Source organism: Catharus ustulatus, chromosome 30, assembly GCF_009819885.2.
Source record: "Catharus ustulatus isolate bCatUst1 chromosome 30, bCatUst1.pri.v2, whole genome shotgun sequence".
Lineage (NCBI taxonomy): Eukaryota > Metazoa > Chordata > Aves > Passeriformes > Turdidae > Catharus > Catharus ustulatus.
The window spans coordinates 278,094-301,442 of NC_046250.1; the positions used below are offsets into that span (position 1 = coordinate 278,094).

The 23,349-nt window shown below is 54.8% G+C and overlaps 1 protein-coding gene across 1 annotated transcript; it reads right to left on the reverse strand.

Moving 5' to 3' along the window:
• Positions 1 to 1,818: 1,818 nt before the first annotated feature.
• On the reverse strand, positions 1,819 to 23,349 carry LMNA (lamin A/C). Its single transcript, XM_033082977.2, has 12 exons — positions 22,722 to 23,349; positions 7,684 to 7,840; positions 6,766 to 6,891; positions 6,022 to 6,192; positions 5,812 to 5,937; positions 5,514 to 5,734; positions 5,218 to 5,422; positions 4,977 to 5,084; positions 4,710 to 4,829; positions 4,535 to 4,630; positions 2,607 to 2,858; positions 1,819 to 2,033 (listed from the first exon to the last, which is right to left on the reverse strand). Exons 1-12 carry the CDS (start codon positions 23,069 to 23,071, stop codon positions 2,001 to 2,003), a joined length of 1,965 nt encoding a protein of 654 aa, XP_032938868.1. The 5' UTR covers positions 23,072 to 23,349; the 3' UTR covers positions 1,819 to 2,000.

Below are 23,349 nucleotides of genomic sequence, written 5' to 3' on the forward strand. Positions count from 1 at the left end.
CTCGAAGCTGGGAGGTGGCAGCAATGCCCTGGAGACCCCCTGGCACCCCCTGCCCTCCCGAGCCTCAGCCCTGCTGCACCCAGATCTGGGGTGATGTGGCCTCACACAGCATGGGGGGACCCAAGCATCCAAGCACTGGGGCAGGGGCACCCCCAGCCTGGGCACCCCGGGCACCTACCTGGCTGTGCCTGCGCCCCGGCCGCCCGCCTGCGTCCCCTCACATCGCGGCTCCGCAGCGCTGTGCCTGGTAAAGCCGATTATGCACCGGCTTTAGAGCTCTCCTTCTCCCCAGCATCCCCTCCTGCCCCGCTCCAGTGCCTGGCACGGCCCGGGGGCACAAGGGGTCCCTTGGCAGAGGGTGGGGGTCATGGGAGGAGCAAATCTTCATTCAGGCTCTGCACCTCCCAGTCCATCCCATCCTGGGTAATGTCTGGTCCCCAAAACCCCAAGAGGAATTTTACCTCAAATTCCATCCCTTGTCCCCAGTCCCTCCCTGGTGAGCCAGGTGTGGGCAGCCACCCCACTGCCCCCCATCCATGGTGGGTGCTGAGCCCCACCCCTGGCTGTGGGGCAGAAAAGAGATCCCTGGGGTGTTCCCTTTGCAGCACAGCACCCCCAAATCCCCCTGGACAGCAATGACGACAGCACACAGCATGGGAAGGATTCAGCTGTATTTTGACTCTGGAAGAAATATAGGCAGTAATACAGAAGCTTTGCAAGCATGAATACATACATGACTTCCACAAATCCCACTGGAGGGGGTGGCTTGTCCTGGCATCTTCTCCAGCCCCACCCCTCTGCTGCACCTGAGGTCAGAGGGGGGCTGCAGGCATTTCCCAATCAAGGCAAAAAGCCAAAATATCTGCCAATGGCTGGATGGATTCTTGCCAAGGGGGATGCTGCACCTACCACATCCCAAAATCCGCCTCACTCAACCAAAAATCCTTCCTAGGTACTTTCCTGACAAACCAGCTCTGACCTGGACTGAGCATCTTTTGCTTAATCCCTGAAACAGCTCCTGTGCTCCGGCCACCAGAGATGAGCCCAAATAACCGCAGCCAGGAAAAGCTGGGGTGAACCCTGCTGGATGCAGAGGCTCCCAAAGAGGGGCCTGGGGGGAGCTGAGCTTGTGGGACCGAGGTCCATCAGCCCAGCTGGCAAATCCATCTGGTCCCAGAACGCAGCTCTGGTGTTGTTTCACTTCCCCTGCTCCATCTCCACTCGATGCCAGGTGGGGTCCAAAGGGGCTCCCAGCCCGGCCCCCACCTCAGCTAAGGCACAACTCGGCTAATTAAGAAAAAAGGGAACCCAAAGGGCAAGAGGTGCCTGGGATGGGGAATATGGGGAATACAGTACATAGAGCACTGGGAGTGCAGGCAGCAGGGGGCTGTGGAGGGGGCAATGGCCACACTGAGACATGGGCATCGCCCACGAGCTGCCAGGAGCCCCCACGCCAGCACCGCCAGGAACCACAATTCAAAAAAAAAAAAAAAGAGAAAAAAAAGGGAATTTTGGCTTCAGATCCCAAGAAAAAGGGTTGTAAAGGCACTGTGCTCCACTTGAGACAGGACAGCAGCCCCTGTGGCACGCAGCTCCAGTGGGTATGGCTGCGTTTCTCCCTGTCCTATGTAAAATGCTTTGGCAAAAAAGGTACAATCTAAAGAGCATTTCAGCTACAAACTCCTCCTGCACGGCTGCTCTGTAAACACAGTTCTTTGCTGTCTTTGGCTGAAGTTCTAAAAAATATTTGAAGCTGAAAAGCTGTTTTTGAGTTTGTTTTTTTTTATATAGAAATAGATTTTTTCTTTACAAAAAAAAATCAAAGCATCTTTTAGCACTTTAATATATATATATATAAAATTCCTGCTATAGAAAACAAAAAATCAACCTTGGTTTTTGATATCTTGTTTTTTAAGGGAAAAAAAAAAATCTGTTGCTTTGGGGAAAAAAAAAAAACCCTAGCTGGAGACAGGCAGGAACCACAGGAATGCGCCATGGAATTACATGATGCTGCAGTTCTGCACAGCCTGAGCCTGGAGGGGAGAAAGAAAAAGAAAAGAGTTAGGAAGACCCCAGTGTCACCATCCATTTGTCCTGACTGCAAAGTGCCCAGTGGGATCCTTTGAATGCCCACAGTGCCCCCAGGCTCTCCTCCATCCTGGCCCTTGGGATGTCATAAATAAATCCTCCCAAGCAGGGATGTCTCAAATTTGAGAATTAGTGGTAGGTGATATATGAGGATTATAATATTGACTGGGAGTATCAATATAGAATATATTATATATTAGTCTAATATTATTCAAGTCACAATTATTCACATTACCACGAACACTTGGCAGCAGTGGGATGAGTGATGTGGAAGATGGGGAATGCCAAGGGGGCCGAGTGTCAGATGGAATGGGGTGGGAAGCTGCCATGGCCACATCCCTTCCCAATCCCCCTCAGAATCTCCCATCCCTTTGTGCAAGCTCAAAGAGGAAGAGGAAGGAGAAGGAGAGGTGGGAGGGGACGGGACCCCTGCAGCACTGCCCTGTTTGAAAGGACAATGCCAGGACAGGCTGGTGACAGCCCCAGCACAGCCAGGCTGGGTGTGGGATGGCACTGACCTGCCTGCGGGGGCTGGAGCTCCCCAGGAGGTAATTCCTGGACACCAAGCTGTCCCCCAGGCTGATGCCAGAGTCGCCCATGCTGCGGTAGCTGCGGGTGACGGTCACGCTGGAGGTGGACGAGCCCGAGGACATGGTGTTGATGCCGGCGTTCTGCGTGCCAGACTTGTCAGCTGGCTGCCCACACGTGCCACACACCACCGTGCGGGAGCGCAGGTTGTATTCACCAGGGTCCCCAGAGCCACTGCAGCCCTGCACGTGGGGGGGACAGACAAAATGACCTCGAGCTCCTGCCCTGAGGATGGTGGCAGCACCAGTGTGACCCAGGAGAGCTCTTCACATAAGAGAGTTTAAAATAAATAAAATAGAATCCTTATTATTGTGTTGCTAATCCCAAGTGATTGGGGCCAGCACCTTGCTGACTGCTGCTCTGACCTTGAACCCTGAGCTCTCAGACACCTGAACTGTGCTCCTGAGAACATTCTCTTCCTCATCACTTCATGAGCTGGCAGCTTTCTGATGGGAAATTTGCTCTTGGAAAGGATTCAGCCTCCAGACAAATGGGCAGCACTCACTGCAGGAGCTTGGCTCCTCTGTCTAGGGACAGTCAATATAGAAGAGAATCACAGAACCATGGAATGGTTTGGGTTGAAATGGTCTTGAAAGCTCACCTCATTCCTGCCATGGGCAGGACATCTTCCACTATCCCAGGTTGCTCCAAGCCCTGTCCAACCTGGCCTTGATGAACACTTGCACTGATGGGGCAGTCACAGCTTTCCTGGGTAACCTGTGCCAGTGACTCACCTCCCTCACAGTGAACAATTTCCTTTCAGTATCCCATCTAACTCTGCACTCTAACTGTCAATGGGAAACCATTCTCCCTTGTCCTGTCACTCCAGGTCCCTGTCCAAAGTCACTCTCCAGCTGTCCTGGAGCCCCTTTAGGCCCTGGAAGGAGTTCTAAGGTCTCCCTCAAGTCTTCTTTTCCCCAGGCTGCCCCAACTCATCCAGTCTGCCTCCAGAGCAGAGAAACTCCAGCCCTCAGAACACTTCATGGCCAGTTCTGGACTTGCTCCAGCAATTCTGTGTCCTTCTTGTGCTGGGGGCCTGAGAACTGGACTCTGCACTGCAGGTAGGTCTCACAAGGGCAGAGCAGAGGACAATCCACTAGCTCAGTGTGTTGATATCAGTCTTGGCACTGCTCTTCAGATCCAGAACTCAGAGGGAAGTAGATGATGGATGCCCCATTTTGCTCCTGCAGAGCTCTGAAGTGGCATCCAGAAGATCTTTGACCACTGAGGCACAGCTTGGCCATGATGGCACCTCTCTGCACATGATTCCTGCGGGGCTCTCGTGTGCAGGACACACACACCTTGCAGGATGGGCTGGTGGGGATGCTGGGCTGCAGCCAGGGATGTTTCTTTGGGAGGAGTGGCTGTAGCTCTGCTCCTGGCATGCTGCCTGCTCTCTGCCCACTGCCTGCTCTCTGTCTGCTGCTCCTCCTGGTGCATATTTCAGCACCATATGGGGAAAGACGGACTGAGAGGAAGGACAAAGCCACCTCTGGATTTGTTCCAGCACCCTCATGAAGCAGAGAGGACAGAGCAGCTGCTGACAAGAAGCGTCATCCATCAACTTCCCATCATCCTACCCTCCAAGCAATGCTGACCAGCTCAGCATCCCTCTGACTCTTCTGGCCCTTTTCATGGCATGTCAGGGTTCCTTAGGGCTGAAGACAACTTCCAGCAAGGTCTTCAAAATCTCCTTCAGGTGCCAGAGGTCTGTTGGCTTCTCTCACACAGTTCTTTCCCCAGCAGCCTCCCCACTGCCTTCTCCTATTTGCCTGACCCTGAGCTCCCTCCCACCCTGACTGAAGCCTCACCCCCTCAGAGCCCTTGGAACCAGCAGCATTCCCAGCACCTTACTCACATGGTGATGGCGGTGGTGGATGCTCATTTCATCATCATCCTCATCCTCATCATCGTTGATGATCACAGTGCGGACCAGTTTCCGCATGGCCACCTCCTGTGGGGGACAGGAGGTGAGTTGGGAGGTTCAGTGCCTGCCACCCCCGTGCCCCTGCCGAGCTGCCATCGGCTCTCACCTCCCCGTTGGAGTTGATGAGGGCGGTGCGCAGGCTGTCCCCGGAGCCCCAGCTGCTCTGAGCTTTCCACACCAAATTACTGGGGGGGCTGTGGGTTGCTCCAGCTCCTGAGGCCCAGATCTAGAGAGAAAAGCAGGAGAAAAGTGACTTCTCAGCCCCAGGATGGCGGTCTATCACCACAAGAAGCCACACACCAACCACTCCATGTAACCAGTGGCTGGCAGGGTTTGGGATCTTGCCTGGAAACTGCACCAGGCAGAGACTCACCGTGACCACCTGGCCAGCCTTCAGGGTGAACTTCGGGGGGAAGCGATAGGTAAGGATGGGATCATCCCCATTTTGCCTCTTGATCTGCCAGTTCCCCATTGCCTGGTCCTGTGAGACAGAGCAGCGACCCTCAGAACCCTGGTTTCTCCCCAGCTTGTCCCATTCATGTCCTGTCCATAGGGTGAAGCAGGGCTGAACCTCACCCCAGGGACTCTACAGATCTCCCTGAAGGCAAACTCACCTCATTGGACTTGTTCCTGAGACGGACAAACTTGCCCTCCAAGTCCACCTCCTCCACACCAACACGGCCACTGGTCCGGGCATGGTGGGAGAAGCTGGTCCGGCTCTCGCTGTCCTCCAGCTTCCTCTTCTTGGAGGAGCTTGAGGAGGACATGTGGCTTCGAGATGTGCCTTTGTGGGATGAAGGGCTGGGGGACAGCCTCAGCCTGGCAGGGGGAGAAGAGGAGATGAAACCAGTGAGGACACAAGGACTGGGACCCGCGTAGCCCAGAGCTGAGCCCAGCACCCTGCGCTCACCGCTCCTCCTCGCCCTCCAGCAGCTTGCGGTAGGCGTTGATCTCCATATCCAGAGCCAGCTTGATGTCTAGCAGCTCCTGGTACTCATCCAGCTGCTGCTGCATGCGTGCCCGCATCTCGGCCATCTCCCGCTCCTTGTCGGAGAGCAGGCGCCGGTTGGTCTCGCGTTCCCTGGCCAGAATATCCTCCAGATCGTGCAGCTTCGCCTCCTTGGCAGCCAGCTGTGGGGAGGGAAGGTGAGGGCGGGCCACTCCACCCGGAGGGGACCACCCCCAGGAACCCTTTGATCTCAACTCACCTGCTTCTGCAGCTGGCTGACCTCTGAGGAGAGGTTGTCAATGCGGATGCGGGTCTGCTGCAGCTCCTCGTGGGCAGCACCCACCATGTTGCTGTTCCTCTCAGCTGACTGCTTGGCATTCTCCAGCTGGGGGACAGGACAGGGGGATCAGCACCTTGGCACCCAGAGTCTGTGCTCTGTGGGGCTGGAGGGAGAGGAGAGGCTGCTCACCTTCGCCCCGTAGGTTTTCTCCAGTTCCTCCTTGTAAAGCCTGATCTGGGCTTCGTGCTGGCTGCGCAGCTCCTGCAGGGCCTCGGAGAGTTTGCTCTCGAACTCGCGCTGCCGCCCGTTGTCGATCTCCACCAGCCGCGTCTCGTGGCGCCGCTTGGTCTCCCGCAGCTCCTGGGGACAGGTTGGGGACAGGTGAGGGGATGTGGATGATACAATTCCTCCAAAGCCATCTTCCCCTGGCCCATGGAACTTGCTATAATAGATAAGGAATCCTAGATACCAAGGTCGAGCCAAATTCCTTAAGAATTTGGTCACTCTCCTAACGCTTTGGAAGATAATTGGTTAGAAATTAGTCTGTGTAATTGGTCAGTTCACCTTTAGAACTTCTCACTTAGGTTGGATGCTGTTCTTTGTATAAACTTTTACTGGCTGTAGTTTGAATCCCCCCTGAATCTGTAAATCTTCCTGTCTGCCCTTTGTTTGAAGAGAATCCCTGCTTGCCCACCCTTTGCATGAAATAAAGGTTCTTGTGGGAACTCATCAAGTGAGACCTCTGGTCTTTCTCTGCTGACTAAATGTGAGCTTTTCTGAGAGACAGATAAATGTTAGCACTCTCTGGTCCTGGTAAAGACCACCAGGGACGGAAAAGAAAGCCACAAGGGGACACTGTCACCTCAGGGAGGGGACACAACGCACATAGTGGGGGTTGTGATCCCAGCCCCATGGCAGCACATCACAGCTCACCTCACTGTAAATGTTCTTCTGGAATTCAAGTTCTTCCTTCAAGGTCTGCAGCCGGTTCTCAGCGTCCACACGGCGCAGCATCTCATCCTGCAGCTGCTTCTTGGCTTCGTTCAAGGCACTTTCCAGCTGGCAGGGAATTGAGAAGGACAATCACATCACTCTGGGCACTGCACCTGGCATGGCTGGGGAGCCACCACCCCACTGCCTCTGCCCCCAGCCCCTGGCACAGCAGGGACCTGGCAGCCCCCAGGCTGCAATACAGGGTGTGACCAAAAGTATGGATTCTGTAAAAACCAAGTGGCGCAGTGTTCTTTATCTTTTCCACACCCATCCTTCCTCCAGGAGATATCTCCTGTTAATGGCCACTGAGTCCCACTGTATAACTGATAAAATTCCATCATCCCGTTGGGGTTGCTCCAGCCAGGGGGAGGAGCCAAACCAAGATAAAAACTGAGATTTGGAACACCAAAGCAGCCTTTTTTCCATTGGATCCCAGAGGAAAACTGGACCTTTCCACATCATCACTGGGCCTTGGGAGGAAAACTGCACCTTCTACAGGAGCACTGCTTCAACTGAACCACATCTGTCAATCCAGGAGGATGCAGCCACCAGTGAATCAGACTGATGGGGTGTCAGGTTGTATTCTGACTGTGTCAGTGGGTTTTTTTGGTGCTTGTTCTTTGTTTGTTTGTTCTTTCTATTTTTAATTTTCCTAGTAAAGACTGTTATTCCTATTTCCCATATCTTTGCCTGAGAGCCTCTTAATTTCAAAATTATAATAATTTGGAGGGAGGGGGTTTACATCCTCCATTTCAAAGAGAGGCTCCTGCCTTTCTCAGCAGACACCTGTCTTTCTAACCAGGACAGGGGTAAAAAGGGATCCCTGGGTCAGTTGGAGACAGAGCTGCCACTGCTCACCTTGGCCACCTGTCCCCTCAGGTCCCGCACTTCAGTTTCCAGATTCCTCTTCTCACCCAGGGCTGTGGACAGAGCAGCCTCCTTGGAATTAAGCAAAGCCTCCACATCCTTAAGGCGTGCCTGGGCAGTCAGCAGGTCCCCTTCCTTCTTGGCATTCCTGCCGGGCAAAGGGTGGCACAGGTGAGTGGCACAGCAAGAATAATCACAGCTATCAGGAAATTATAGAATTGTTTTGGTTCAAAGGGACCTTAAAGCACATCGAGTTCCACGCCCTGCCATGGGCAGGGACATCTTCCACTAGACCAGGCTGCTCCAAGCTCCACCCAACCTGGCCTTGAACACTTCCAGGGAACCAGAGGCAGACATAATTTCTCCGGGCAACCTGTGCCAGGGCCTCACCACCCTCACAGGGAAGAATTTCTTCCCAATACCCCACCCACCCCTGCACTCTGGCAGGGGGAAGGCATTTCCCCTTATCCAGACCCTTGTCCAAAGTCCCTCTCAAAATTCTGGAGTCCCTCTAAATAGTGGCAGGGACTCTAAGGTCTCATCAAGCTTCTCATCCACCAAAACTTCCAAGTTCTTCTCCTCAGGGCTGTTCTCAGAAAAGCCTGTGCACTGCACACCAAGCACAAAGAGTGTCACTATGATCATTCCCAAAAGGGCTGCACCACTGTCCCTAAGAGCCACCCACCAAGGGGACCAGCACATCCCACACACCTGGCACACCCAGCCCTAGTTTGGATACTGGGAAGCAGGAAGGGCTGGGAATGACTGGCAGAGCAGGAGGAGTCTCAAGGTGCAGAATCCACAGCATGGCTGTACTGTGAGAGAGCAGAGGTGACAAAGCTGGGGCTGGAGTGGCACCGTGTGGCACTGTGGGATGCAGGACAGCGTGGTGGGATGTTGGAGGGTGTTGTGGTGTGGCCCAGCGTGGTCCAGCAGGACAGGGACCTGCACTATGAGATGTGGCAGAGCCCACCATGGGCAGGTACAGCCAGATGTGCTGCAGCGTGGCACCGTGTGCCATGGGGCTGGATGGTGGAGCAGCAGCTGCAGAGGAGCTGAAACTGCCCCACAGCCCGTGTTGCCCACTGAAGTGGCCAGGCAGAGGAGTGGGTGGCACCCTGCCAGCGCCAAGAGCTCGGGGAGCACCAGGCGATGAGTGGGGGCTGAGCACTGCACTGCTGTGGCTGTGCCACACGAGCTCAGCTGCTGCTCAGTGGTGCCTCACCCCCCCCAGTCCGACCTCTGGCATCACCATCCACACTCCTGCCCCCGCTGCCCCCCTCTCTTTTCCAGCCCTCTGACAGCAGCTCAAAGCCACTCCCGACAGACCCGCCGTGTGACCAGGGAACCTGATCTAACCGCACCACCAAAACACAGCCTGCAGCTATTTCGGTAGGTCCTATAAAAAGCAAAGACCCAACGGCCCCCCAGCAGCCGCCCATTGGGTGGGATGGTCACCCCGCCTCCCGCAGGATGGGCTGTGGGACCGGCTGAGCACCGGAGCCTCCGAGCCGTGGGCGAGCAGCGGCAGCGCTGCGCAATCCTGGGGCGAGGAGGGGACAGCCACGCCGGGACATCACAAACACCGGGGAGCGGCATCCCTGCACCCACCCATCCCAGGGCAGCATCCCTGCACCCACCCATCCCAGAGCAGCATCCCTGCACCCACCCATCCCAGGGCAGCATCCCTGCACCCACCCATCCCAGAGCAGCATCCCTGCACCAGCAAGGGGACCCAGGACCGGCAGGTGCAGGATGTCGGAAGCTCCTGGATTGGCCAGCAGCAGATTTTCCTGAATTTCTTTCCGTTTCCTGACCCGAGCAGCATGGAGAAGTTATTCTGTTATTTTGCAGATTGAAGCAAAGGTTTCAAAATCCCAGACTACTGTTTTTAAGTGCAAGCCTCACTCCAAATCCCAGGATATTCCATGTTAAAAGAGCAGGAATTCCACTTAAGGACAGTTTAAAAAAATAACAATTCCTACATGTACAGTAATGAAATTCAGAATCACTTATGTCAGGAAAAGCAGAGCCTCTGGGAATCCAGTAGCAGCTTGCAGACTTTTTCTTGGAAGTGAGTGAAGATCTATCTTCTGCCTTTCCTTCAATTTCTGAAAGCTCCTTTCCCAGCCCAGAGCACTCACTATTGTGGTGTAAAGGGCTCAGTACAACATGCTGGATCTGTAATGAATTCTAGAATATTTCTGTGGTCAGATTTTCATACTTTAATGTTTGGGGCTCTCAGGTAAAAGGGTCTCGATATGCATAGAGTATGATTTCATAGCCCATAAATTCCATAAAATAGCCTCTTTTATGTCTAAACAGCATTTAAGCAGTCTAGAGAATTTGGAATTTAGCCCACAATGGAATAACTGACCAAGAAATGCTGCTGGTCCCCCTTTTCCAGGGAACCACAGCCTCGCTTGGCGGAGCTGCTGCTGGGTCCTTCCTGTCCAACCCACTCCTTTTGTGCCAGTGACTCACAGGACAGGAATGCCAACTGGGAGCGGATCCGAGGCTCCAAGGCTCACTGCAACCAGCGTTTGAGGCCGAGTTTTCCCCATCTGGCCCCGGCTCATCCCCGCAGCCAGCGTGGCCACCCCAGCAGTGCCGGCGGGGTCCAGCCCCGTCATTCCTGATGGAAAGAACTGCAATGTGATTGTGGGCAGAGCTCATTCCTGGTGGTTTACTGCTGCTCTTTGCTTGCCCTGTCGGCTGTGGAGGTTTGGGTACAGCTGGAGGACACTCCAGCTCCTCAGAATGGGGATCTCCTGGATCCTGGGTTTCAAGGGACAGCAGTTCCATTGATAAGTGACAAACAGGGGAAATGCTGCTGGTTACACTTGTGTCTGCAGCAGATTGGCCCTCTCCAGAGACCAGAAGTGTCCAGGGCTCTGGAAAGCCCCATAGTAAATCCCAGATGGCCCAAGGACAAATTGCTTTTCCTGAGAAGCCTCCTGTGCTCAACTCTGGATTCCACTGTGAGGAGCAGAGCCAGGAGCTCACCAGCCACGAGGCTGAGCTGGGAGCAGTTCTGCCACAGGGAGAGGGGTGAGACAAATCCTCTCCTGTCCTCTGCTCTGGGAGTCAGTGGTCAGCACAATTCAGCTCCCTGAGACCTGAGCATCTCCCCCAGGTTCCTTCCCAAGGCACCCTGACCCCAAACGTGGCAGCAGCACCAGCACATCGGTGAATCCTCTCTGCCCTTGGGGACCCCCAGCTCACCACTTCAGCTCTGTTGATCCCTGCTCCAGCCCAGCCAAGGTTTGAGTTTTCCCTTCTCCTGCCCTCAGGTCCTGCTTTTATTCCCGGGAAGCCACACAGGCTCCAGCTGGCGCTGGGCTAAAAATAAAAACTTTCATGGCAGCTGTGTCACTCCCACTTCCCTGGAGAGGAGGATGAAGACAGACCTTCCTCCTCCTCCCCAGAGAGTTTCACTGGCCTCTCCATCCTGCCTGCTACAGATTCCAAATTCCCCAGTGAAAAGAGGAGCAGAGACTCATTCTGGAGGGCTGGGTGCCTCCAAATCCCACAGGATTTGATCCCCTGTGCTGCGAGAGCCATCGGTAAAAACAATCCAAGAGGAGAAAAAAACAACAGAGGCATCAAATCCTCAAGAAACAAATGTCTCAAGAGAAAAGATGGAGGGAAAAGGGGCCTCAAGACATTTTATTTTTAGCTTTTAAAAGCAGGAAGAAGGAAAAAAAAAAAGATTGAAAATTGCAGCTGAGCTGCCAGAAAATCCAAATGTTAATGGAAAGTTGGATCTGCTCTGGCTGCGCTCAGCACAGACAGACGCGAGGCTGCGAAGTCGACGTGATGGATTCAGAGAGTGCTCAGGGACAGCCCTGCAGAGCAGCATCTGCTACTGCTCCCCCCTGCTCTGCCCCAAAATCCCAGCCAGGAAACCTGGCAGGTCTGGGCTCTCCCTCTGGAAAAGTCAAGACAGGACAGAGTCATCAGAGCTTGTTGGAACAGCTCCAGGCATGAGCCCACCAGGCTGCTGGAGAGATGCCAACCCTCTCCAAGATGCCAGAGCCCACTCAATGCATTTTTAGGAAACACTCTTTGGTTTCCCTCTCCACTATTAATCCCCACAAGTGTTCCTGAAGCTTGGGCAGCACTGGGCTTCACACACTGGAAGAAGATCAGTGAGTGGGATGGAGCTCGTAGAGGCACAGGCGTTCCCCTCCTTCCCTGCCTCCAAATTGCAGCTGCCCCACCCTGGAAAAGGTGCCAACTCAGGGAACTCGCCAGTTCCTGCCCCATCATAAATATTTATGGATATCTGCAAATCCCCCAGGACTGCAGGTCTCAGTCCCACCTGGCTGCCAGGGGCCACAGCTGCCTGTTCCTGCCCATGCAGGTTGAGAATGCAATCCCAGAAAAAGCTGTGACATGTTCACGGCTTGGGAACCCGAGGCAGGAGCGGCTGTGTGTGCCCATGGAAGTCTTGGATTGCTGGGAGGACCCAGCAAACCTCATTGCCCCACCTTGGGCAGGCTGCTCTCCGTGGAGCTGCCTCCAGTGTCAGGGATCTGCCCCAGGATCACCACACACATCCCAGGGATTGTCCCAGGATCACCACACACATCCCAGGGATTGTCCCAGGATCACCACACACATCCCAGGGATTGTCCCAGGATCACCACAAACATCCCAGGGATCACTCCCCCACCTCAGGGATTGTCCCAGGATCACCACACACATCCCAGGAACACCACACACATCCCAAGGATCACTCCCCCATCCCAGAGATCTGTCCCAGGATCACCACACACATCCCAGGGATCACTCCCCCACCCCAGGGATTGTCCCAGGATCACCACACACATCCCAGGGATCACTCCCTCATCCCAGGGATCTGTCCCAGGATCACCACACATATCCCAGGAACACCATACACATCCCAGGGATCACTCCCCCACCCCAGGGATTGTTCCAGGATCACCACACATATCCCAGGAACACCACACACATCCCAGGGATCACTCCCCCACCCCAGGGATTGTTCCCCAGTCCCAGGGGTTGCTTCTCCACCAAGGATTGCTCCCTCATCCCAGGGACCAGGGCCCACAGGACAAGCAGCAGGGACAGCACGTGGAGAGGCAGACTGGAAAACCTCTGCAGTGGGACAGTGGGAATGTGGCAAAGCAGCTTCTCCCAGCTTCTGACTCATCTGTGCCACAGCGCCTCTGCCAAATCACCAGGATAAACACGGCCGGTCTCCTAGCAGGGGAGCTGGAAATAGCCAGCATGATGTATAGAGGACAATGTCTGCACGGAGCCAGCATCCTGTTGGGCACCAGACCCTCATCAGAGGCACCTTCTTGTTCACAGATGCATGGAAACACCTTCCACCTCTGCAGTCAGCAGTGCCAAAGACCCTTCCTGGTGCCAGGGTCAGTGCTGGCCCTGCCACATGCTCCTGATACACTCACGGCATGCTCATTCCTGTGCCCCAGTGGAGCAAAACCATCTCCCAAGAGCTGGGCTTCCCCTCCTGGAATTGGGATCTGGCTTTCCTTGCACCTTTAAAATGCTGTTTCGTTTGGAACCAGGAAAAAACCTTTAATGTGGAGGCAAACAGACCCCCCGTCCAGGATTCCCCAAATCCAAGGTGCTCCTGTCCCTCCACAGCTCCCATACCCTAGGATACACAAACTCAAGTGTGATGGAACCTGACCACACTGATACTGCCAGGAATCAGCCACACACATCCCCCATGAGGGTTTGAAGGAGTTTTTCTCCTCCTGGATGCACCAGAGCAAAGAGCTGTCACCCTCCAGCCTCCCTTTTCTCCCTTTTCTTCATCTTCAGCAGCATCACAACCACACGCTGCCTAAGAGCTCAAAGCACATTTCTAAGAATAGATAGTGTATTAATTGTTTAGAATTAACAATGAATTAACAGTGCTGGCTGGGGAGCCCCAGTGCTGCTCACTCCCTGTCCGGGCTGTAACAGCTGGTGACTCATCCCAGCCTCCCTCAGCAGCTCGGAATGGAAATCCCAAATCACCAAGTGACGCTGCTGTTTGGGCTGAGTCCCCCATGGTAACAGGACAGTCCATGGTTTTGGAGGGTGGATGGCATTACCAGAGGAGTTTCAGAGCTGGAAAAGGGAGTTTTGCCCCTTTTGCCATGTGGGAATCACTGAGGGAATGGGAGGGACTTGGTTTTCCACAGCCCACGTTGTGTTTTTGGGGCAGGTTTGTATCAGGCATAAATCCGTGTGTCTGCACAGACAAAAGGTGGGATTTATCCTCCATGGACAAGTGTCCCAGCTTGGAATATGCATCACAATACTCCAGCAGGTCTGTCAGTGCCTGGGAGACCCTCTGCCACCTGTGGGACCCCATTTGCTGCCTGCAGGACCCCCTGTTACCCACGGAACTCCTTTTCCCAGAAAACAGATGCAAAGTGCAAGGAGGATCAGCCACTGGAGTCCCCAGTGCTGGGAGCACACAGAGCCCAGGAAATGAGGGCAGGATTTCCCTATGGGGAATGTCTATCACCAAATCCTGGCTTACATGGAACAAGCCTCCAGCCTGGGGTGACATGCAAAGTGCTACCAGTTGAAACTTGATTTAGCAAACCTGGCCCAGTCCCAGCTCTGTTACCAGAGCTGGTCCTGAAGAGTTTGGAAATTGTCTGCATGGCACTAGGAAAACCTAGTAAGTGTCTGTGCAGATCCAGAGATGGGCTGAGCCTGGGGTTTCCAGAGGGAGGTCAGCTCATTGCTTGAAAAAACTGCATTTCCCACTGAAAAAAATCACCAAACACTTAAATAGGTTGCCCAGGAGAGTGGTGGAGTTACCCCCCTGCTGGAGAGATTTAACAGACACACAGATGTGGCATTTGGCTTAGTGGTGGCCTTGGCAGGACTGGGGGAACTTGATGATCTTGGAGGGTTTTTCCAACCTAAATTATTATGTGATTCTATCTCTTTATAAACCTGAACATCTCAACTGCTCAGAACACCACGATCAAACACTGGTCAACCCCACTCAAGCCCAACTCAAACTCAAACTCATCCATTCCAAACATGCCAGCCTGCCTTTTCCTAGCTTTCCATCAAATTTTGAACTGGGTTATCTAAAAGACACTTGGCCTGGAATTGAACCACCCTAAATATAGATTAAAGCAATAATACCCTTTATCAACAAAAAGAAATTTGCTAAAAAAAGCTTGTAATTGAGTTGGAAAGATAATTTTTTTCAGACACAACTCAAATATGTCAATACACCACCTTCTACACTGCTCAATTCCTCCTCCTGAGGGCAAGATTTCAGGAGGAGAGACACAAGAAAAAACCTTTGAGATCATGGAATATCCTGAGCTGGAAGGGACCCACAGAGATCATCGATTTCAACTCCTACTCTGGACAGCCCCAAAAATCCCACAATTTGTTTGAGGGTGTTGTCAGCTTGTTTTTCCAATCCAGAATTTGCTAACAGTTTGCAGAGTTGTCTATTGCTGACTAAAGCCAAAGCCTTTGGGAAGAGGAGGGAAGAAGGAAATTCCAAGTCTTCATGGCACTACTCTGAACTTACCATGATAATAAGTAAGTTAATTAATATAGTTAATACACATTAATATAGTTAAATTAATGTAATGATAAATTAAGTTTTGGACTGTAAATTTAAGGAGTTTGGCCCAGCCTTGACTATTTTATTCCAACACAGCAAAAACTAACTTTTAAAGAATTTGGCTAAAACTTAACAAGAAAGTTGTGGCTTTGTTTTTTTTTTTCCCCACCTAGAACAGCTCTGAGTGTTGCCCCTTCATGGAAACCCCAAACATTCCATTCACTTCAACACATCCCTGGCTAAGCCCATAAACTACCACCTCAAAGGATGAAGCCAAAGCAGAGATTCCCGGTGTTTCCCTGGGAGATTGGGCATGGCAGCAGCCTCACAAAGAAGTTAAAAACAGGGAGCTGAGTCACTTGTGTTAGTCATGTCTTCAGGACTGGGGGGAAGCTCGTGTTTTGCTAGGAGCTGGAGACACAGCCAGGATGTGGAGCAGGGATGCAATCCCAGCCCCAGGAGCGAGGAAACTGCATCCTTATCCACAATGGAACCTGCTGCATCCTTATCCACAATGGAAACCAGGTCTCTATGCAAGAAGGGACAAGGCAGAAAGGAACCAAGAGAGGCAAAACAGGGGATTAGCTCAAGGCCTCCTTTTTCTGTTCAGAAGCAGCAGTAGCTCACCCTGGTTTTCATAAACTGGGTACGCAAAGCTTCCGGCCAGCAACATTTGCTTAAGAAACAAAGCAGAGGATTGTTGGATCCAGCTGCCACACGTATTCCTGGGAACAAAAGGGTGTGCTATCCCGGCTCCAGCAGCCCAGATAAAGGCAGACAAGGTGTTTACACTGCCACAAGGTCTGTTTGCACGTGGCGGTGGCACTGCCCGTGTTGAGTCACTGGCAGCTCCTGCTGCTGCTGGGGTGGCTGTGGGGATGGATGTGGATAGGATGGCATCAGGAAAACGCAGCTCAGCAGCAGGCAAGGTGACTGCCTGTGTTCTGCCATGCTGTGCCATGTGCAGAGCTGCCAGCACACCACTGCCCACTTTCCCTGGCAGCCTGCACCAGGCCAGGATGGAGCCCAGACCCGCTGGGCACGTGGGCAGGAAACCAGCACTTCCCCAGAGTGAGGACTGCAGATGTGGCATCCCTAGAAAGCACAATTTAACCCCAATTGCTGCTTGCACAGAACTGTGAACAGGACCATGAGATGCTCCAGCCTCCCCACCACCTCCCTCCTGCTCAGTCTCACAAAACACTCACCACCAGGCCAGCCCCACTCTGGTGGCTTTTTGCACTGGAACTGCAGAGCTGAGCTGGGCAGGACAAAGCAGCTTCTCTGCCCTGAAAGGGGGGCCTGGCAGCCACCCTAACAGCAAAGAACGATGCTCAGGGATGAGGCTGCTCTCAGTGTAGCCTGATGTCCTGTGGGGGAGCATCCCTGCACCCCAGAGATGCTGCTGGGTTATCTGCCACCATGCCAGGAAGGAAGGGGCAGAGCGTGACTGCCGGACTGGGGGGGCCCCCGAAGCACAGCCCTGTGTGCCACACCCTGCTCCAGCCCCAGACACATGGCTGAGCGTGACTCACGGCCCTGCTCTGCCAGGGCTGAGCCAGAGCCCTTCCACAGCCACAGCACTGCAAGGAGAAGGGAACTCAGAGCTCTCACAGTGGGGATTGGGAGCTGCTGGGGCAGCTGGCCACTCCTCAGTGCTGATGGGCACTGGGGCCAAGTTTCCTTCTGAAGCCCACATTACACATCCACACCAAGAGCTTGGATGTTGGGTTGGGCTCATGCGACTCAGATGGGAGAAACCGTGTCCTTAAGCTGTTAATAAATAAAAACCCCAACAAACTGAAAGTTCTGAGCTCTAGCTGAGCCCTGCAGCGTGGAGACCAGGATGGCAGCAGGATGTGTGCGTGTGTGGAAAGCAGCAGCTACAGCAAGTGGCTGGAGATTGCTTTTGTGCAAGAGGGAGGAGAGACTTCTGCTGTATCAGAACCTTACTCCTAAAGAGTGCTTCTGAGCCACTCACAGCCCCAACACAAAAATTCAACAGCTTCAGGAGAGCCCCTGATTGTTTCTCCCCTGGCTCTGCCACGTCTGTGCAGGGACACGGCGCCAACGCCTCAATGGTGCAACCCCATAATTAAGGAAGGCACAGTACAGGCAGGGCAGCACCCACCTTGCAACCTGGGGAACTTTCTTCCTCTTGCTGTTGCAATTCCCAGCTCTGCTAACCGTGGAAGGCAGAAATAGAGCATTGGGTGCAGCTTGGGGGACACCCCAAACCAAGGGCACCTGCACTTCGGGAAAAGGTTTATGAGAGAGTGTGTGAAATATTGACTCAGCCTCACCAGCAACAGAGGTGTCCCAACCCAGCTGGGGTTTGTGGTATCTCTGTGGGCTGAGTTCAGTGCACTTCATTAACCAACTTCCACACCCTTTGGCTTTCCCCAACACCCACAGCCCTGGATCACACCATGGTTCATGGACATGCTGCTGCATCCTTTATACACAGGAACAAGGAAAAATATGTATATTTTATTATACTCTTATCAAGGACATGGAGTGACTGGGCAAAGCAGAATGGCTGTAAAGTGAGAGGGCAGATTTAGGTGGGGTATTAGGAAGAAACTCTTCCCTGTAAGGGTGGGGAGGCCCTAGCATTGCTTGCTCAGAGAAGCTGTGGCTGCCCCATCCCTGGAAGGACAGGGCTTCTCCTGGGTGGCTGAGCCTGGCTGTCACACAGACATCTCTGCAGTCAGAGCTGCAGCTGCCACTGCACCACAGTTGTTCAGCTTCACACTGGCGATATTCAGCCCTGGGTGGGGAGGGGAGGGGGCAGAGGCAGGTGGGCAGCCAGCCTGACACCCTGCTGTCTGATGGCAGCTGTTGACACAGACAGGTTTGACATGGCACCAGCCTCAGCTGTTTGGGAACGTGCTGAGCTGGCCACAAAGGAACAGGCTCAGCAAACCTCCCAAAGAGCAGGATGGTGAAACAGGTAATGCAGCCGGTGGCAGGACAGTAGAAGGTGATTCCCAGCTCATCCTGAGGCCACTGGGCTGACACTTCCTGGGGAATACTCCAGCAGCTCTAATTTTGGCCAGGATCAGAGGGAGAACTCTGCTGACTTCCTCCTGTCTTTGCCAGCAGCACAAAAGGAAACTGCATCTCCCAACAGCTATGAATTCAGCAGAACACAGAGCTGGCAGCTGCCCCACATGTCCCACCCTGGCTGGGCCACCACACTGAGAACAATCCCATCCTCTGGAGCTGAGTGTTGATGGGATTCAGACAAGTGAAGTGACACCTGCAAGGGTGAAAAACACTCGTGGCAGCATGTGGGGCCAGGGCAGGCTGTCAGGGCTGGATCCCTTCCCACACCAAACCCAGCCCTGATTCTCTTTGCAATTGCTCCTCTTTAATCCCCAGCTCCAAGGATAAGATCCTCAATTTACCAGAGTGGGTCCTATCATCCTAAATATATATAAGGCAACGGGATTTCCTCTCACTCCCCTCATCCCTGGGAAAAGTGAGAGAATGAGCTGTGGTTGGAAAACACTGGCAAACACAGCAATGGGAGCGAGGTCACAAACCAAAAGTGCTGGAACATGTTTCTCTGCCACGATTTTTCTAGGAAAAAGAGGGGTTGGATGTTTGCACAGGCGAGAATTCCTCTCCACTGGGAACAGCTAATGAAAACCTTCACCTTGAAGAAACGTTTTGCCACAGAACAGTCCAGCCCTGCAGCATGCCAGGAGGGCAGGCATGCCCAGCCACCCTGAGCTGCTGGCTGCAGCACATGTCAAGGAACAACCAATGTGTCCACAGGGCTGGAGATCCAGGCTGGTGTGTTTAAGAGGGTCCCAGAGGGCCACAGAGGTCTGGATCAGCCTAGCTCTGTGTTGACGACTCCCCCAAAGTATCCCCAGCTGCACAAGCTGCTCTTTGTTTGCTGCAAAAGGGCAAAGCCTCCTCCCAGCCCAAGCATTCCCTCCCTGGCAGGAATGCCATGAGGGAGACGGGGGAGAAACCCAGGAGCCCGAGGTTTCCCCCCACGCAAAATGTTCCAGCACAAGCTCACTGCTGCCGAAGGAAGTGTGTGGAACCCCCCCACCCATTCACAGCACTGAGCCCTGCTTCTTTTTCCTCCCTTTTTCCCCCCAACTGAACAGGTTTTGTTTACCTGCTCCTGCCTGGAGGGTCATTGCTGAACAAAGCATGAGGCAAAACCCGCTTGGGCTGGGGAAGGGTTGTGGAGTTCACCCCACTGCTGCCTCCCTTGCTCTGCCCTTGGATGAGCTTCCTCCCTCCATAACAACATTTGGGAAATGGGAGATTTGTCCTCATTAGGGGCAGGGATGAGATCCAGGCCCTGGGAGGAAGAGGCACTGCCCAGGCACTGGCTTAATCAGGTTAAGGGCTGCAAATGAGGAAGGCATTGCTCATCAGCCATGGTACTAACAAGGGCTGGTTCCTGCCTTGGAGTAGGGAGCTGGTCACTGTATGGCCACTCCCTGCCTGTGGAATGGGCAATGAATTCCTCAGGGGGCCTCTCCTGGGACTGAAGGTGCTCAAGGGTTGTATTTTATACCCTGGCACCCCAGACTGGGGCTTGCACTGACAAATGTCTCCCACTCGTGGGGTGGGATGAACTGCCATGGAGCAAGGCAAGGGCTGTGGCTCTGTTCACCCTGTGAGTCAGAAGCCTGCTTAAGGAGGGGGGGCAATGGGCAGGACCAAGAACAGAGCACCTCTCCAACCTCTGGTGCCATGCTGGAGTCCAGGTGTCCTCCAAGGAGGGGGACAGCAGCTCGAGGACACCAGGGACAGGAGCATTTCAGACTAGTCCTATCTCTACCCCTGGCATGGGAGGGGATAGTGCTGGTGTTGCCAGCACTCCTGAGTCACAGCCACCCTCACTGCACCCCTCTTTTCCTGAAGCCATCCAGAGCAGGGGACACATGTGGCATCAGGACAGGCAGGACTGCCCAGAGGGGTGAGCATCCCCATGCAAAAAGCCAGGTGGGCATTTTGGGAAACCCCTCCTGGATCACCACTGAAAGAAGCCAAACAGGCAGTAAGAAAATCCCACTGGGAACTTGCAGAGGAGAAGAGCAGCTGGCCAGGAGCAGAGGGGTGGCAGGAGGCAGAGGACAGGCAGCCTCAGACCCTCCTCCACCCATCCAGCTCTTGCGTCGGTACTGGTTAGACTGGTCTCATTTCCACACCTCGTCCCCCTCCAGTCAGCACCTCTTTCCCCACTCCAGACAGAGCACCCAGGACCCGGGATCGCGTCACATCCAGACACATCATGCCCTGGCATCCCGGCCCCCCACCCTCCCTCTGCGCTGCCGAGACAACCCCGGCATGGGGCAGTGGTGATGCTGCGGGCGCTGATAAGGCGGCCCCGAGCGCCTGCCCTGTGGGAGATACTCGGGGCTGACGGGCACAGCGAGGGCTGCAGAGGGCTGCCGGTTATTTATTAGCCAAAGTCTCAGGGAGTCAAGGACAGCGAAGTGGCCCCAGACCAGGTGCTGACCCAAGGGGGAGCCGGCAGGGCAGGCTGAACAGGGAGCAGAACGTCTCAACAGGGCTCTCCTGATCCCACCAGCAGCTCTGACCCCTCCGCAGGGTTCGGATCGTGGCTTCCCTATTCCCTCATGTCCCAAAGATTGGGGACACCCCAGCCGGACTCAGCCCAAGGAGCAGCATCGCAGCTCGGCAGCGGTGGTGCCGCTGTCTGAGCAGCCCTGCCACATCGAGCAGGTCCCCAGGGACACAAGAGGAGCTGCGGTGTCCTTGCACGGCTTTTGGGGGTTGGAGAGCAGCCCTCACACCGCGCTCTAGGAAGACGGGACAAACCAGAGGCAGGAATGAACAGCACCGGCTTCCCCCGCATCTCCGCTCTTCCATCTCACCGGCCGTGACTCAGAGATGACTCAACACGGAACCACCCCTGTCCCCGAGAGCCAAAACCCACCGAAACCCATCTCTCAAGCACGAGCTGTTCTTTGGGAACCCCCGTGAGCCACAGCACTTTTTCAGGGGATTTGTCAGCGCACGGGAACGAGCACAGAAGCTCCCGGGGCGCAGCCCATCGCAGGGAAGGAAAAATTCCATATCCGTTTTCCACAGGGCCGGCTCCACAGCGCAGCCAGCGCCCAGCTCCCCTCCACTCACTGCTGCGGGCCGGGCATTTTTTCCAGCCCTCGAAAGATCGCGACCGAGATAATTCCGCGTTTGCATAAAGCAGAAAAAGCCTTTAGACAGCTCAGCTCTTCTTCTCACCAGCACCCGGATCCTCGGGATCTGGGAGCAGCAAACCGCCTTATCCGAGGACCAAGCTGCAGCAGTGCACGGGAAATAGAAAGCTAAATATAACACATGGCTTTCGGAGACGGCTGTAACAGTCAGCACAGCCCTTTCCTCCCAGGTAGAATATTTATGGCATCTACTAAGGAAGTTAATTTTAGCCTCATTTGGTACAGGCTCAAAACGAGGTGTCCAGAATAAAAGGCAAAAGATCAAATGGAGTAAGAGGGGGCTGTCCCGCCACTGCCCAGCCCGGATCCGGCTGCGAGCCAAAGTCGATGACGGAAAGGGATCCGCTCGCTCCTTGCTTGGAGCGGCATTCGGGGAACTGAGCGCTGCAGGGACGCGTCCCGACCCTGCACGGGCTGGCAGAGTCCGGGGGAAGCCCAGTGCCAGCCCCTGCTTGGCCAGCAGTGACATTGGCCAGGGAGCCCCGTGTCCTCAGGGGACCTGTGCCAGTAACCGGTGACAGCAGAGTGGCTGCAAGAAGGGGACCACGAGGGGGACATTTCTGATGGCAGGGAAGGAAAGCGGCTGGAGGAATTTGTGCCCCAGGTGCTGTCTGGGAGCATCTGGACATCACCCAGTGACAGCTGGTGGGAAGGGGACACGAATGCTGTCCACACACCGCTTCCCCCAAAGCCGGGAACCCCACAGAGCGGGAACAGCTCGGCACAGGGAGGGTTAAAGCAAACAAAACCTGGAGCAGGTTCTCTAAGCGGTGCCAAAGACAGCAAAGGAAAATAGGACGAGCAGGCGAAATCTGTAGGCAGGACAGAGCCAGCTGGCTGGCACCGCTTCCCGGGCTGTGCCGGAGCGTGTTTAGGAATAACTCCAGCATGACGAAGGCAGAGGGGCCGCCAGCCCGGCGCAGAACACGGACCCTGCCGGGGGCCCAGGGCATGTCTGCTCAGCCCCAAACGTCCCCAGCTCTGTCCCCAAATCCCCGCTCCAAGGGCATCCCGGCCAAAGATGGCGCTTGGAAGGAGAGCAGGAATGACGAGAGAGCTTCGCTCTTCTTTCGGTCCCTGCCACAGACACTCCGGCCAGGCCACGGATTTTTCCTCTCTCTCCCTGCCTCCTCCAGCTCGCTCCTTCCTCCCTCCCGGCTCTCTGCCAAGCATGACGGCAGCACCCGTCCCGCTGCAATCCCCACCATCCCCAGGGCACTCACCGGGCTTTCAGCTCCTTGTGCTCCTCCCGCACTTTGCTCAGCTCCAGCTGCAGCCGAGCTCTCTCCTTGGCCACCGAATCCAAGGTCTTGCGGGCATCCGCCAGCTCCGACTCGTAGGCAGCCTTGATGCCCGAGACCTCGCGGCTCACCACCTCCTCGGACTCCGTGATGCGGAGCCGCAGCCCGGCGTTCTCCAGCTCCAGCGAGCGAACCTTGTCGATGTAGACGGCCAAGCGGTCATTGAGCTCCTGCAGATCCTCCTTCTCCTGCAGGCGGGTGATGCGTGTTGGGGACAAGGGGGTCCCCGAAGCCCCGCTGCGGGTGCTCCTTTTCTGTGAAGGGGTCGCCATGGGTCCGGCGTCGAGGCGAAGGGCACGGCTCAGGTCACGGCGCGATGTCCCACGCCACCCGCCCAGCTGTCGCGGCAGCTCCCAGTGCCTGAGTGACTCGCTTATATCAGCTGGGCTGCTCAGTGGGAGGAGGAGCTGAGAGGAGGCGGCGGGTGGAGTTATCCAAAAACCTGGGTGGAGACAACTCGCATCAGTTCCAGCCCTTCCTTAGGAAAGGCTGGGAAAATGTCCCTGGGTAAAGGGGCCTTGGGAGGCGTCTCTGGGGACGCAGTTCGGGG

Excerpts from the sequence above, each read along its gene's own strand:
- LMNA (XM_033082977.2), bottom strand. The coding sequence starts at position 23,071 with ATGGCGACCCCTTCACAGAAAAGGAGCACCCGCAGCGGGGCTTCGGGG. Across the intron at positions 7,841-22,721 it reads CACAAGGAGCTGAAAGCCCG|GAATGCCAAGAAGGAAGGGG; the intron begins GTGAGTGCCCTG and ends TTTGCCCGGCAG. Across the intron at positions 4,830-4,976 it reads AGGCTGGCCAGGTGGTCACG|ATCTGGGCCTCAGGAGCTGG; the intron begins GTGAGTCTCTGC and ends TTTTCTCTCTAG.